The following is a 15,468-nucleotide window of genomic DNA, read 5'->3' as shown; positions in this document are numbered from 1 at the left end:
TTTTAGTTCCCTTGTTAACTCTGTGTATAAATACTCCCTGTTTTGTTCTGTTCCTTGTCGGTATGTGTAGACAGTATTTATGCTTCTCCTGAGATTCTCCTACACATTTCTGATGGTGGATTAAAGACGATTTAGGCCCTGTTTACACTAGTGCGTTTTCGTTTTAAAATGGCGTTTTAAAATGAAAACGATCCTCGTTTATACTGCCGTTTCCACTGCGTTTCAGAAACTATCTCCATCTACACTACATGACCATGTCTCGTGTTCCAGTAGCGAAATGAGAGCAGCCATTATTCAAGTCTCAGTTTTGGTCCGTTTACACTGAAACACAACCCCGGTGTTTTAAAACTAAAACGGGGTCTGCAGCGTTTTCAAAAGTCTCCATTTTCGAGGTTTGAAAATGCTGGAGTAGTGTAAACGACAGGTGTAACATGCATTTTAAAATGAAAACGCACTAGGGCCTTAAGGCCTGTTCACACCAAGAACGATAACTATAAAGATAACGATAAAGATATAGTTCTAAAAATCGTTCTAAATATAAAAGAATAGCAGAGTTCACACGACAGCTATAACGATAAGAGAAACGATATCATTGGGATCACTTTCAGAACGATTTTTTCCCAGCTGTTTAACGATAAAACACTGACAGCCAATCAGAATCCATTCTAATTTAAGCGCTCGTGCATTTAAAATGGCAGACGACATTGCAGAGAAGTTAATCGCCAAGGTCCAGAAAAAGCCACCACTGTTTGTCAAGTCAAACCCCCTTTTTAAGGATACTTTAAAGAAAATGGATATATGGAAACAACTGGTCTTATCTTCGGAATAAACGGTGAGAAGTATTAACGATGAGATCATTATGCCAGGCTAGCAAACAGTGTAATATAAAATTACCTCAGGTATCCAGTGCTAGTTTCGACAACATTGTCTTGCTTCCTTTGAAGTTGCAGTGAAAAAGACTAGGTGCTGTTTTTATTCCGCTATATTGACTTCGTCAGCTAAATTCACTGTTAGATTAGATTGATTACGCTAACTATTCACTCGAAACATAGCATGCTGAGGACATCTGCTGGTTAAAGCCTATAAATGCAACAAGAACAGAAAAAAATATGTTGTAAACACTTTGAAACCGCAGTGCCTGAGCTCAGAATAAACAGACTGTTATCGTTCGTTGGTGTGGACGCAAATATAGTTATTGTTATAGTTATTGTTCTTGGTGTGAACGGGCCTTTAGACTGAATTCTGCTGTTTTTTGTGTTGGCTTGCTACCGTAACCCCTCCTGTTCAAACTGCCCGCTCTAAGCGGGACTCGAACCCGGGTCCAATTCAACCCCTCCAGTTCGAACCGCCCGCTCTAAGTGGGACTCTAACCCGAGTCTGCTGGCATGGGAGTCGGGCGCTCTAACAAGGAGGCTAAAGACCACAGTCACTAGAGCACCTCTTGAGATCAGGGGAGTGAGGTTTACGTCCGTTACACTCACCCCCCTAAACCTCACTCCCATCCGGGTCACGGCACCAATGCAACCCCTCCAGTTCAAACCGCCCGCTCTAAGTGGGACTTGAACCTGAGTCTGCTGGCATGGGAGTCAGGCGCTCTAACAAGGAGGCTAAAGACCACAGTCTCTAGCGTCAGTCGCTAGAGTACCTCTTGAGATCAGGGGAGTAAGGTTTACATGCACAACTCTTACCGGCCTACGTTCGTTACACTACCAAGCGTTACAGTAGCGTAGTCTGCCTTGGCTTTTACGTAAGGTGCCACTGTGGTAACATCATACATTCTGAAAAGCAATAATCGGAAAGCATATAAAAAAACACCCAGCTTGAGTTATTACTGAGGTGAGTAAAAACAGAATGAAAAGAAAGACAGAAGCTAAAATCAGTAGAGAAACACATAGAGGGAGACTTTCATATTTTGAGTTTAATGGTCCTCTTACTGTTCCCCGCTGTGGCAAACTGTGTGGTTGTTCACAATGAGAAACAAGAACACTAGATGTACGAGTCAGACACGAGAGTAAACATTGCCCTAGGACAGAATACCAAAATAAAAGCGTGATTTAATGTACAAAGATCTCTTCAGACAAAACAAAAAGTGCTAAGCTCCTCCTGAGAGTCTGGGTCTCATCTCGGTCTGCACATGTTTGTGTAAGAGACTCCACACAAAATAGTCCTCCTTGTGTTTAAAGATGGCCACAAATGGAATGTACTGCACACCCAGAACTCACATTTTAGGGATTTAGCTATCGGAAGGCATTGCTTCAGATTTTTGTGCATGACTGCACTGCCCCACATTAGGCCACATGTATCCCAGCATTCCATGAAACAATGGGAGAGGAACAGAGTGACTAGAGAAGCCCTTGGCATACACTCATGAGCTATTCCTTGACCAAAACACTTCACTGTTTTCCCAGCTGCCCCAAAATAGAGCACACTATAAATCTCCCACCGCACCATGTCTCTCACACACTGCTCGCAGTATTCACTATATACTCACACACTCTCAAGTGAATACACTAGTTCAGTCAGGACCACTTTTGAGAATAATAAATTTATTGAGAATTTTTGTATTTGGCGAAAGGCTTAGGCTTCCAGGGACTCAGCTGCCATACAAGACAGTTTAAGATACATCCTTAAAGTATAAATTCCACAGCCTGACAATAACCAAATATTTCTTAGATATACACATATGCAGAAGAAATAAAACAATTACAAAAAGATTGATGAGTAATTCAGTCGTAATAGTTCTAAGAAGAAATCCAAATGCTGTATATTGAGGTGCTAGGAGGTGAAGGGGTGGAGGTGAGTCCAAATGTCTGTGCGACAGACTGAAAAGCATGCGTTTGAATGGGCTTAAATACAGTTGTTGATTAGAGTAGGTGGAGTAATTGATCAGCTGAGCGTCAGCTGATATAGTTAGCGATCAGTGGTCTGCCTGAACTTCGCTTGAATTCCATTTGGTCACTCAAGCTCTGTTTCTTAAAGTGTATAATTTGGTACCACTATCCTACAGTAATTAAACAGAAATGCAAAAATAAGGACTTTTATCAAACAGTTTCCAACATTTTCCCCATTCTTTTTAGCATCCAATTTATATACGCAGAGAGACAGAGAGATATCCGTTAGCATCCTCAATCAGCTCAGTGGAGTTCAGCTGCCAGTCATGTAACGTGTCAAATTTTACCATTTTAAAAGGCTGCATTTATTTAATCAGAAATTTTATTACAATTCAACATAGCTGTTTTCTATTTGGATATATTGTCACATGATCCTTCAAAAATCATTCTTAAAATTTTAAAATATATTAAAATAGAAAAGTTATTTTATAATAATATTTTACAATATTACTGTTTTTAATGCATTTTTGAGCATCATAAACGTCTTTCAAAAATATACAGCCTCTACCAGTTAATCAGCCAAACCTTGACCTTCTGGTAGAACACAACTCCTACCAATCAATCAACACCCAGGGCCAGATTATTAATACAGAAATATTCAAATTTGCATTAGAAGGTTTAGTTGAGCATCTCACCACTTTTATGAGAAAACAATCAAAATCGACTGCAGGTAGTAGATCCTTTTCCTCTTTAGCATCCAAACTCTGGAACAGTCTTCTTAGCATTGTGCAGGAGGCAGACACACTGTAATTTTAAACCTAGATTAAAAACACATCTCTTTAACCTAGCATACACATAACACTATTACATTTCTATAAATTCAAATCCGATAAAGGATTGTTAGGCTGGATAAAGTGGTTCAGTGGAACCGGGAACACTTACCATAACACCCAATGTACTTGTTACATCGTAAGAAGAATGGCATCTACGCTAATATTAGTCTGTCTGTCTCATCCTTATCCCGAGGTTACCGTAGTCAGCTGGATCCGGACCATATCCAGATCAGATGGTGAACCTGCACCTAGACACAACCACAACGAAGCCTTGAATGTCAGCAGAGACCATGTCAACTAGACTGTGAAGACCTCGTCGATACGACAGCATCGGCCGAATCAGCTAAGACCACGAGAGCCACACGGCCAGCTTCATCTCCATGCCGGCGTGATACCAGTGTTCAAGCAGAAGGAACTGGATGAAATATTTTGAATGATACCAATCCGCAATCTGTTTTCTGACTTGTATTGCAGAGTATAATCACACCATGTTTGTTTGATGGCCAGAGGAGGCCTGGCCCCTGACTGAGCCTGATTTCTCCCAAGTTTTTTTCTCCATTCTGTCACCTGATGGAGTTTGGGTTCCTTGCCATTGTCGCCTCTGGCTTGCTTAGTTGGGGACACTTAAAGGGTTAGTTCACCCAAAAATGAAAATAATGTCATTTATTACTCACCCTCATGCCGTTCCACACCCGTAAGACCTTCGTTAATCTTCAGAATGCAAATTAAGATATTTTTGATTAAATCCGATGGCTCAGCGAGGCCTGCATAGCCAGCAATGACATTTCCTCTCTCAAGATCCTTTAATGTACTAAAAACATATTTAAATCAGTTCATGTGAGTACAGTGGTTCAATATTAATATTATAAAGTTAATATTATTAATATGTTTTGAAATCGGCCATCACTATATAAGTCGTTATTTTGTTTTTTTGGAGCACCAAAAATATTCTCGTCGCTTTATAATATTAATATTGAACCACTGTACTCACATGAACTGATTTAAATATGTTTTTAGTACATTAATGGATCTTGAGAGAGAGAATGTCATTGCTGGCTATGCAGGCCTCACTGAGCCATCGGATTTCAACAAAAATATCTTAATTTGCATTCCGAAGATTAACGAAGGTCTTACGGGTGTGGAACAGCATGAGGGTGAGTAATAAATGACATTATTTTCATTTTTGGGTGAAACTAACCCTTTAATATTCAACAATATTATTGATCTGACTGAACTGACACTATCAGAACTGAACTGCACTGGACGATGACGTTACTGTTTTTCTGCAGAGCTGCATTATAGATGAATTGAACTACTTTAATAATTGATGAACTTTAACGGAACTGAATCAACACTGAACTGATTTCAGCTGAACAATGACATTTTTTTTTTCTTTTTAAGGCTGCTTTACAGTCAAATTGAACTCTGTTTTCATCAATGAATCATTATTTTTCCTGTTTATCACTGTAAAGCTGCTTTAAAATAATCTGTATTGTATAAAGTGCTATAAAATAATGGTGACTTGACCATTTTTTCTTAACTTCTACAGGAAAAATATTATCAACAAATCAACACTATCCACAGTGTGTCCACAAACTTTGTTTTGGTTCATCACTGAAATTTTTTTTTAAGCCATGTACCATGTAATTGTAAAAGAATGTAAAAGAACTGAAGTGATGGATGAAATCTCAGGAGGTGGTGAGAATCTACTGGGTTCCAGATTGGAGAACAGGCTGATGAAACAAGAGCCAGGACAATACAGAATGTCATTCAGCCAGAGAAACACACAGGCCATAAGGGCTGGATTCAGCTCCTACTTCACTCCTACACACACACACACACACCCCACGTGATATTACACTAAAAAAACATGAACTTGGAAAACAAGTTGTAGTGCATGCAACAATCACTTCCAACGTCTGATCACAGTTATCTCATCTCTGCTGAGAAAACACATGATTTGAAGAGCGAACTGAAGGAATTTTCATAATATTCAAAGTTGATGCAAACTTACATTAACCCTCAAATAATTTTATCTTACAGTTTTTCTGTAAACACTTTGGCTCAATTCTCGAATGAGTTTTTTTTCTCTCTCTCAAAACAATAAATTCAGATATCTGAACAATTAGTTTGAATTTCTTATTGATTTAAGCAAATTACATGTGTGCAAAAGAGTAAATACAATTGTCTACATTACAATTTGCACAATAACTAAACGCAAATGGCTTGTTGATCAAAACTGATGAGTTGATTCTCAGTGAAATTGTCAAACTCTTCACAACCTCTGAACATTCCTTTGCATCACATGCAAAATAATTCACTGAGTTATCAAAATCTGTCAGACATGCATGTATATTCCATAAATATCTGACAGGGGATGTTTGTAATGTCTGCTAATTTGGCAAATGGCCTGCCATTGTAATGAAATAGGAATCACAATCTCAAGTTTGGAAGCATATATATGGGGTTTTCCCAGCACAATCTCTACCATTGTTGAACATAGAGGAACGTCACAACCCTAAACAGCAGAAGCTACAGCAGTTACATATATTTGTATTTATACAGTACATTTATTTTTGTAGAAATGTGTTACACGTAAAGTGAAAATTCACAGTTGCTTGTCGTGGAAGAGCGATATAAAGGTATGTAAGAATGTGTGGTGGTGTTAGAGGAAGACATAATAGAGTGTGTAAAAATGGACAAAAAAACTGTGAATTTTCAGTTTACATGTAACATTTCCACAAAAATAAAAGTACTGTATAAATAAAAAATGTTCTTGTATCGACTTTTCCCAGTAAATTTTACCTGTTGAAATCTAAAAGGCTCAGTGTGATACACAGACAACTGACATTCTTGTATACTACAGAAAGCAGTCAATGTCAACAAAAAAACTTAAAAAGAAAACAAAACAAAACAAAACAAAAAAGAAAACATGAAATTTGTATATATAAAAAATATTTCCATGGTGAAAACAAACAAACAAAAAAAAAAGAAACATTTTGACCAGTGTGGCTCACACTATGACAAAAACACTTTTCATAATAACAAAACCCGAGTGCGAAATATGTGGTGACTTTCAAGAGGGTTAACTTATAAATTTTAAAGTACATTTTTATACTGACACAATAACTAGGTTTTCAAGCATGAATTAAATGTTTTAGGTGAGTAACTACATTTTGCGCAATAGAGTTCTGATGTTCCAGCGAACAGTTGTGACAATTGCACTAACTGAACAGAATGTTAAGACTGTTTCGAAAAATGCGCCACAGCGAATGAGAAAAACTGTAATTACAAGTGTTTAGGTCTGGGACCATTCAGCAGAGTCCTAAATGAAATTCATTCTAAATCAGCTGTCACGTCAATCTAATGACATCTGATTCCGCACTGGCCTCTAGTGGTCGAATTGTGTTATAGTATTGTGTAATGTACTAGTTGCCTGCAGTGCCACTCAGATCAATATTTCCCAGGCCCTCTTGATCTCGTACACTTTAAAGCTGTTATTCATGCTGCTTCATTGATCTAGACAGAAAAAAATGTGCACAATATACACACTATTCAATTTCAACACAAATGCAAACTAAATACTGCAGCAAGTAAGAATAATACATACATAGTGTGGTTTGTTTGCATACTTTAAATTGCATACTTATCAAATGTAGATCTCCGGGGTGACATACATATTTTATATATTTTACTATTTTATTTAATTCGTGTAGCCTAGCTGTTTACGTTTTGTTTTATGCACCATCATTTATGCAAACAATTTCATAAATGTCTCAAATAATGAAGACTCAATCTCTTTTTTAAGTTTTCAGGTGACGCCATCTAGTGTTTATGAAGACAATAGACAATGTAACCTATCTGGGTATTATGTATTGTGTAGACAAAATAAATAAATCTACTATTACAGATATTCAGAGTGGTTAATACATCTTTGCCTATATCTGAATGATACAAAAAAAAAAAAAAAAAAAAAAGAATAACATTCAGATTTTATTGTTATTGATGACCTCATTAACATGTTTCTACATTGTAATGAACATCAATGTCTTTAATTTCAAGATCTTTAAAGAATTTTATGCTATTAATCCACAGTAATATCAAACTTCTGACACCAACAATATATACAAAAGGAAGATACACATATATACAATTGCATTTGTGAGAAGATATCTTTCGGATTTATCATTCTTGAGACCAAAGATTTGGTCCATCTTAACTATGTTTCTGCTCACAGCTGTCAGTGAAAAAGTGATATCTAAATTAATTTGAGGCCTAATCAATTATTAGGCTACATCAAGCCAAGAACAGTCCCATCCTGCTGAGGATCATTGAACAAGTAATCCACTTTATGAATTCACATTTACACATAGTCTATTCCTTCTTTCAGACTTCATAAGTGTGGAGGGAAGAATGCTGGCTGAAGAAAGCCATCAGGCAAAAACGGATGCAAGAGCCCACCGGAAGATGCCAGGTGCACCGGGCTGGAATGAAAGATCACGTTCCCGGTGCTAAATGTCGGGTGGAGGGCAGATGTGGACCCACAGGTCGAGCTGATGTTGGGCAGAGAGTTCGTGCCGGGTTGCAGGGAACTCTCGGCACCAGGGTTCTGCTTTTTCCACTTGGTTCTTCGGTTCTGGAACCAAATCTTGACTTGGGTTTCAGTCAGGCTCAGGGACAACGCGAGATTTAGTCGCTCGCATACGGATAAATAACGTGTGGCGCGGAATTTGTTCTCCAGGGCCACCAGCTGTTCGTAGGTGAACGCGGTTCTGGCACGCCGCGGCTTCGCGCAGCTGTGATCTGACCGACGCCGCCGCTGACGCGACACATCATCCGGCGCTGGAGTGATTCTCTCTTCAGCTGCTTCATCCGGATCTTCACAAGGAGAAAAGCCCGATCTTAAGCTTCTGAGCGAGGTTGATGAGTCCAAGTCAACATCGGGATCAGGAGGATGCAGTCTGACGCAACTTTGATGGTCATCAGCTGATTGATCTCCTGTCAGTAAAAATCGACATGTCTGGTTATGTTTTTAGTAGTAAATTGTATTACATTTTAGTAAAACCGAAGAAGTCAACAAAACTAACACATGTGACCTTAGGCTATAGCTTGCCTTATCTGAAAGTTTAAATCCATTTTAAAAGCTTGAAATTGATTACAGGCCTTAAAGTAAGACGGATAGACACAGAGTGTTGCTAGGGTGTTCTGGCTGGTTGCTAGGCGTTGATAGTGTTCTGTTTGTTGTTTTGACCAGCATTAATTACCTATTATTTAGAGTAAAACTGTAAAACTCTAGCAGTTCAAAAAGCTTACGCTACGTCCTACGCTTTCCTATTCAACTTACGGAAAAAGCTTAAGTGTAAACTGGCGTCGCGCCAGTTTACACTTTCTTCATAACTTGAATACGGAAGGCGGTCTGGCGGAAGCTAGATATTTTACTTCATAACTTGTTAAATATGGATAATTTTTTACACAAACGCATCGCTTCGCTTCAGAAGGACTTTATTAACATTAATAATAGGCCTAATCAGAATTTCCAATTATTCAGGTAATGTAGTTCATAAACCTAATAAGGCCTTTAAGTAGCCTACACAATACAGAATTCATAAAATTCAACTGATAATAGGCGTAATAGGCAAAATGACCTGTAATATGCGTAGCCTTCAAATGCAGTTTCGCAATCAAAAATTACATTAACAATTTATAATAGGCCCTACAAAAAAAAAAAAAAAAAAAAAAAAAAGATAAGAAATTTGCTATCAAAATAAATCTTATCCAGTGATAAGCTGAAGAAAGTCTTGGGTAACTGGCAGCTATACATGTGCTTGTGCTGAAGATTAAACGAATGAATGTGAGGAGCGCTGTATAGGCTACTAAAAGTCCTGTAGAGGAGGCTGTAACTGTGTGTGGATTTCAGGGAAAGACTGGCGTGGAATGGGCCATAATCCCTCAACAATTTCTAAATCACAAATCGCCTCAAATGTCATGTTGCGGAAAGAAACCCTAGTTAAATCCAGCTCTGCCATCCAGCCATGACGCGCTAATGGAGTTTCATATTTGTCGGCAGATCGATAAATGTCATCTATTTAAAGGGAAGTTTTAATCGAACGATATTTGGGATCAGACATGGCAGGGGTTTGAAGTTTGGAGCCGCAAGCTGCTGGAGGGAGATATGCAGCATCCAGTAATGGGATATCGATCAAAGTGAGCGCAGGCATCCTCAATGGGACGATTTAAACAATTATCTGCCCTGACTGTCCCAATGGCAATCACTTACTCAGCTGCGCCTGCTTAAAGAAAACGCGGTCTTGGAAATGAGAGGAAGGTCAAATTCTTCCATGATACATTACACAAAAGATCTGTTTGGAGGAGATCTACAGTGAAAAACATTATGTTTATTTATTTTACTATTAAGTCTATGTGAAAATAATTCACACAAACCTAGACGTGGGCCTATTTTACAAAATAATAAGAATTTAGTGTTTTTTTTTCCTTCCATAATTATTATAGAGGATATGGCACCTCTAAGGTGTAACCCCAAAAGACACGGTTGTGTAGGCTTTGTCTCAAAAATAGCCTATGTATTTGGCTATTTTAACATGTAGACTAAGAATAGGCTATAAGTTACGTTCCAATAGCGTTTCAGAACAATGTTTCGGTAACTACAAAAGTTGGATTTAAGTCAGCCAGCTAAAGATACACTCGCGCGCACAACTTGCGATCGTCAGAAGGTAACCATAGTAACAGCTGCTCAATCTCTGCCTGTATCACGTAGCCTAAGCTAAGCATTATTTGTAACATAATTATAGAGTTACACATCATTTACTAGTGATTTGTTTAAAATGTGAGATGAAGCTCAATAAATTGCGGCCCCAAAAAAGCTACTGACATAAATTATTTCAAAAGTTAACCCCCTAATTCACCACATAATTCGCACTCTGGTTTTGTTATTATGAATTTCCTCACCTATATTGCAAATGGAAAGCGATTCTCCGTGCCCAGGACTGACTTTCCCGTTCCGCTGTTCCTCCAAACTTCCAAATTCTATGTTTTCTGAAGATGATGTCCGTTCTTTCTCTGCTGTCCTTTTACTTGTGAACTTTTTGGGATCCAATATGTCAATAATTGAAAAGGAAATCCGATGACCTGATGTTGTTTTCATTCCGGACTCCTGATATTCAAGCATTTTGCAGATTCCAGTAGTATTTCTGATATCTTATTTCTGTATTCTCTTACTAAGCAGGCACATAAAGTGGATGCAGCTTCTCGTCGGATCGGAGGCGCTTCGGTCAGATGTCAGTGGATGAAGGTGTGCTTGAGCTCTTTAACAGGTCCATTAGAGGAGACGCGTGAACACGAGCGTTTAACGGGATCCCTTTCGATTGGCTGAGAGCAGTCGGTACTTAAACCTGCGCTCATTTCAATCAATACAATATGGACAAGTTCCCAGGCTGACAAGTGGCATAACTCAAAAAACTGTTGCATCTAAACCTTATATAGCCTAGACTCTTCAGTGTTCGTTACTGTATGTTTAGCAAAGAACCCTTTCAAGAACATTTTTACACAGTATAAGCTTCTTGACCAAGCTATATGATACTCAAATGTATTTATCAGAGATATTGTGATTTCTGACAAAAATAATTTAAAAAGTAACAGTTTCAGTAACAAATGAAAAATGTTATCTTTGCACCCCTCAATAAAACTGCCAATATTGCTGTCAAAGACTTTTTCTGGCAAATAAATTGTGTATTAGCCTATATGTGGTCAGTATACAGTGTGTTGGCTTATTTCATGAAGTCAATAGCTTAAGCCATGCAGTATCTTCACATTCACTACGTGGCATCAATCTACCAAAGCTTGGGATAGATCAATAAACGTGTGTCCGGCGCTGATAAATGAGGCGCCACTGTTGCTGCTAGTGATTTACTTCTCTTATTCTGTTCCCCAAAATACATACATGAAAATAAAGCTATACCGACTCATTTCACAAGACAGAAAAGCTAAAACAGCCGTACAGGCTGAGTTATTTACAGGGGACACACTTACAGGGATCATTAACATAAAAATGACAAGTCTGCCATCAAAAAAAGATCTTTTGAAAAATGTCTTGTGTTTTCTTGTTAAAACAATGAAAGTAAATGGAGTTCAATCCTGTTTTGACCACAACATTGTTCAAAATATCTCCTTTTGTGTTCCACAGAAGAAAGAAAATCATAGGTTCGAAAAAAACATGAAGGTGAGTAAATGACAGAATTTTCAATTTTGGTTGAACCAACCCTTAAAAATGTATGAATGTCATTGCATTAGATAACAAAATACCAACCCAAATTTCATTCATTTTAAATTAAGATATGAAGATTAACTACACCATGAACCTGAGGTGAACTATCTTCATACGTCCAAAAAATTACAAAAATGCCACACTTAGTTAGATATTGAAACATTTTTAAGTGGCTTTAAGTGTCCAAATACTCACATCCAAACCTTGTCCAAACCTCAGATCACAGATGTTTATTCCTCTCCTTTATGAAACAGAGTGACTCCACCTCCCCTGTGCTGCCATTCAGTTGCATTTCTGCTTGTTTGCTGGCAGCCTGCAGTGTATATTTTGTGGTCGTAACATGGTCAAACTTCAGACGATCACTGTCCGAACAGGGACTGTTTGCTTGCATTAGCATGTCTAAGCCCAGTGGCTTGCACTGAGTGAGCTCCATAAGAATAGAGGCTGAAGTCTTTCCTGCAAGTTTACAACTTCCTTTCTGAAGGCCTGACACTATGAACATCTGTTTACACAGCACCAAAGCACAAAAGTGTGGCCCAGGGGGCACAACATAGACTCAGGTACTGGAGATAAAGAACACACAAGAGGTAAGGTGGAGAAATTGAGGACAGCAGCTGCTGGGGCCAAGAGGAAATCTTTGGGTGCACTGCCTGGGGAGAGGGGCACACTTACGGACAAACCGCCCCACTGTTCCAGTGTCCCCACCTCCTGATCCATAAACTCATCAGAGCATCAGGAAGGTCTGCTAAACGTCGAATCATTCATGTAGTCTCGTCTTGAGGTGGAGCTCTGTTTACGAATGGGCATGTACTCTTTGTTTGACTTTGTCCCTTTATTCTATCCAGAGTGCAGATGGACAATAGAATGGGAAACTGCTGAAATGTCACTCTTTTGAAGATTACAACTTCAGAGCACTAAAAGCCTGTGGATTCCCCTCTTTAAATGGGGAGAAGAGACTTTAAAAATCTTATGAGGGGTGTAAAGAGTTTAACTTATCAGTCTCTGAAAAGTGATGCTTGTTACAGTGCTTTAAAAGCAGCATTGCTTTGATATTCCCTTAAACGTTCTGTTCAGGTAAATTTCTACAGTTAATTTATCCCAAAGCTCTTACAGATTTTCCATATAACTTTTGTTTTGTATAATTTCAGCCTTAAAGGGTTAGTTCACCCAAAAATGAAAATTATGTCATTAATTACTCACCCCCATGTTGTTCCAAACCTGTAAGACCTTCGTTTATCTTCGGAACACAAATTAAGATACTTTTAATGAAATCTGAGAGGTTTCTGTCCCTCCATTGAGATCCAACGCAACTTAAACATTCGAGGCCCAGAAAAGGTAAGACATCAGTAAAGTAATCCATGTGGCTCCAGTGGTTTACCCTCAATTTTATGAAGCGATGCGAGTGCTTTGTTTGAGCAAAAACATAATTTAAACGTAATTGCTATTCCGCTTTTGTAAACTATTATTTTTAGTAAATCTGGTATTGAAGTTTTCAACATTTTTAAAAAAAAAATCTAGGTGACATGATGGAATCATAGTATTTGCATACAGATTTGCAATTGGTCTCCTTTCGTACATCAACAGAATTGTGATTAGTCTTATCATCATTGCATATACTATTTACAGTTGCCTTTACATTGTGACTAGTCAACTGTGTTGATTCTTGTGTACTCATTTCATTCACACAGAACCAAAGCATAAAACTTATCTAAACTTTAACAATTCTTTTGCTGCCTCTTTCCATCAGAAAGTGCAAATCTACTGTAGCTGACAACAACATTTCAGAATACAATAAAAGTACACTAATTGCATGTAATTTAAATGCATTCAATTTGCAGAATTTTTAAAATTCATCTAAAATAAATTGCACAATACATGTTAAACAGTGCTCACAATTATCTTTAAGAAAGCCTTTGAATCCTATAAAACATGTGAACATAAAGGAGCTGGAAACCAATTACTGTGCATATGTGTCAAAAAATAATGGACAGAAATCATTACAGCAAAACTTTTGGGCATTATATGAGAGTGATGTTTTAGGACATCTAGACGAACACAAGGTCGGTAGCATTGTTTGGTAATTGCACAAACGGTTCTACCTGTTCAGCAGCAGGCGTAATGAAGGCTTGCTGGCAGCGTCCGGGACGGGTGAGCGCGTCTGGCAGATGCTGACATGCAGCAGATGTGGAAAGTGGCTGGGTGATTTGTTAAGGGCCTGGATCATAGCAAAAGAGGGCAATTACACCAGGGGACATTGTCACACATTCATGGACATTGGCCCCCTTTTTACAAACACACATTCCTTCCCTGAGGTAAAGGTCAGTTCACTCTACAGACTTTATACATGTTTACATTAGAAAAGACAACTACAGAAAATCCAGCCATAATATATTGCTGAAACAAAGCCCTACATAGTTCCTGGATATAAGAATAGAATAGAATAGAATAGAATAGAATAGAATAGAATAGAGATTTGATTTCTACTCATAACATAAAATGGCATCATGGTTAAAAATAAAATAAAATTTCCTAAATAAATAAAACAAATAAAATATCTTGAATATGAACCTAAGCTGAATTAAATTAGTCTCTATTTGTGAAAGAAACAAATGGAGAAAATAATTTTCTTAAAATTGTCAATAAAAACAAGAGGCATTTGGAAAAAGTTGTGAATGGAAAAAAGTTTGACACTGGTTCTGAATAGAATAGAATAGAATAGAATAGAATAGAATAGAATAGAATAGAATAGAATAGAATAGAATAGAGATTTGGTTTCCAAACTGGTGCTTCTGGAAAATGACATAAAATGACATAAAATTCCTTATATAAATAAAACAAATAAAGTACCTTGAATCTTAACCTAAGCTGAATTGAATTGGTCTGTTTATGAAAGAAACAAATGGAGAAAATAATAATTTTATTAAAATTGTCAATAAAAACAATAGGCGTTTGGAAAAACTTGCGAATGGAAAAAGTTTGACACTGGTTCTGAAATAGGAATAGAAATAGAAATAGAATAGAATAGAACAGAAATTTGATTTCCAAACTGGAGCTGGTGGAAAAAAAATCCCCCCCCCCCCAAGTTTTGTCAAAATAACGACTTAATATCTTGAAATAACGAGATATTATGTAGAAATAACGAGATATTATGTCGAAATAACGACTTAATATCTCAAAATAAGTTATGTTGAAATAACGAGTTATGTCGAAATAACGAGATATGTTGAAATAATGACTTAATATCTCAAAATAACAAGTTATGTTGAAATAACTTGTTATTTTGAGATATTAAGTCATGTCGAAATAACGAGATATGTCGAAATAACGACTTAATATCTCAAAATAAAAAGTTATGTTGAAATAACTTGTTATTTTGAGATATTAAGTCATGTCGAAATAACGAGATATGTCGAAATAACAAGATGTCGAAATAACGAGATATGTCGAAATAACGACTTATCTCAAATAACAAGTTATGTTGAAATAACTTGTTATTTTGAGATATTAAGTCATGTCGAAATAA

The 15,468-nt window shown here is 37.4% G+C and overlaps 1 protein-coding gene across 1 annotated transcript; it reads right to left on the bottom strand.

Annotated features, from left to right (window-relative positions):
- Positions 1–7,404: 7,404 nt before the first annotated feature.
- On the bottom strand, positions 7,405–11,366 carry nkx1.2la (NK1 transcription factor related 2-like,a). The gene is made up of 2 exons (XM_051917417.1): positions 10,651–11,366; positions 7,405–8,667 (listed from the first exon to the last, which is right to left on the bottom strand). The coding sequence occupies exons 1-2, from the start codon at positions 10,848–10,850 to the stop codon at positions 8,058–8,060; spliced, it is 810 nt and encodes a 269-aa protein (XP_051773377.1). The 5' UTR covers positions 10,851–11,366; the 3' UTR covers positions 7,405–8,057.
- Positions 11,367–15,468: the final 4,102 nt, after the last annotated feature.

This window comes from Ctenopharyngodon idella, chromosome 13, assembly GCF_019924925.1.
Source record: "Ctenopharyngodon idella isolate HZGC_01 chromosome 13, HZGC01, whole genome shotgun sequence".
NCBI classification, from domain to species: Eukaryota; Metazoa; Chordata; class Actinopteri; order Cypriniformes; family Xenocyprididae; genus Ctenopharyngodon; species Ctenopharyngodon idella.
This window is presented reverse-complemented; position numbering and strand designations above follow the sequence as displayed.

Bases quoted from the DNA above. Each gene is read 5' to 3' on its own strand.
- nkx1.2la (XM_051917417.1), bottom strand. From the start codon at position 10,850: ATGCTTGAATATCAGGAGTCCGGAATGAAAACAACATCAGGTCATCGG. The intron at 8,668-10,650 runs GCTTTCCATTTG...TCGATTTTTACT, and splicing joins AGTCCTGGGCACGGAGAATC to GACAGGAGATCAATCAGCTG.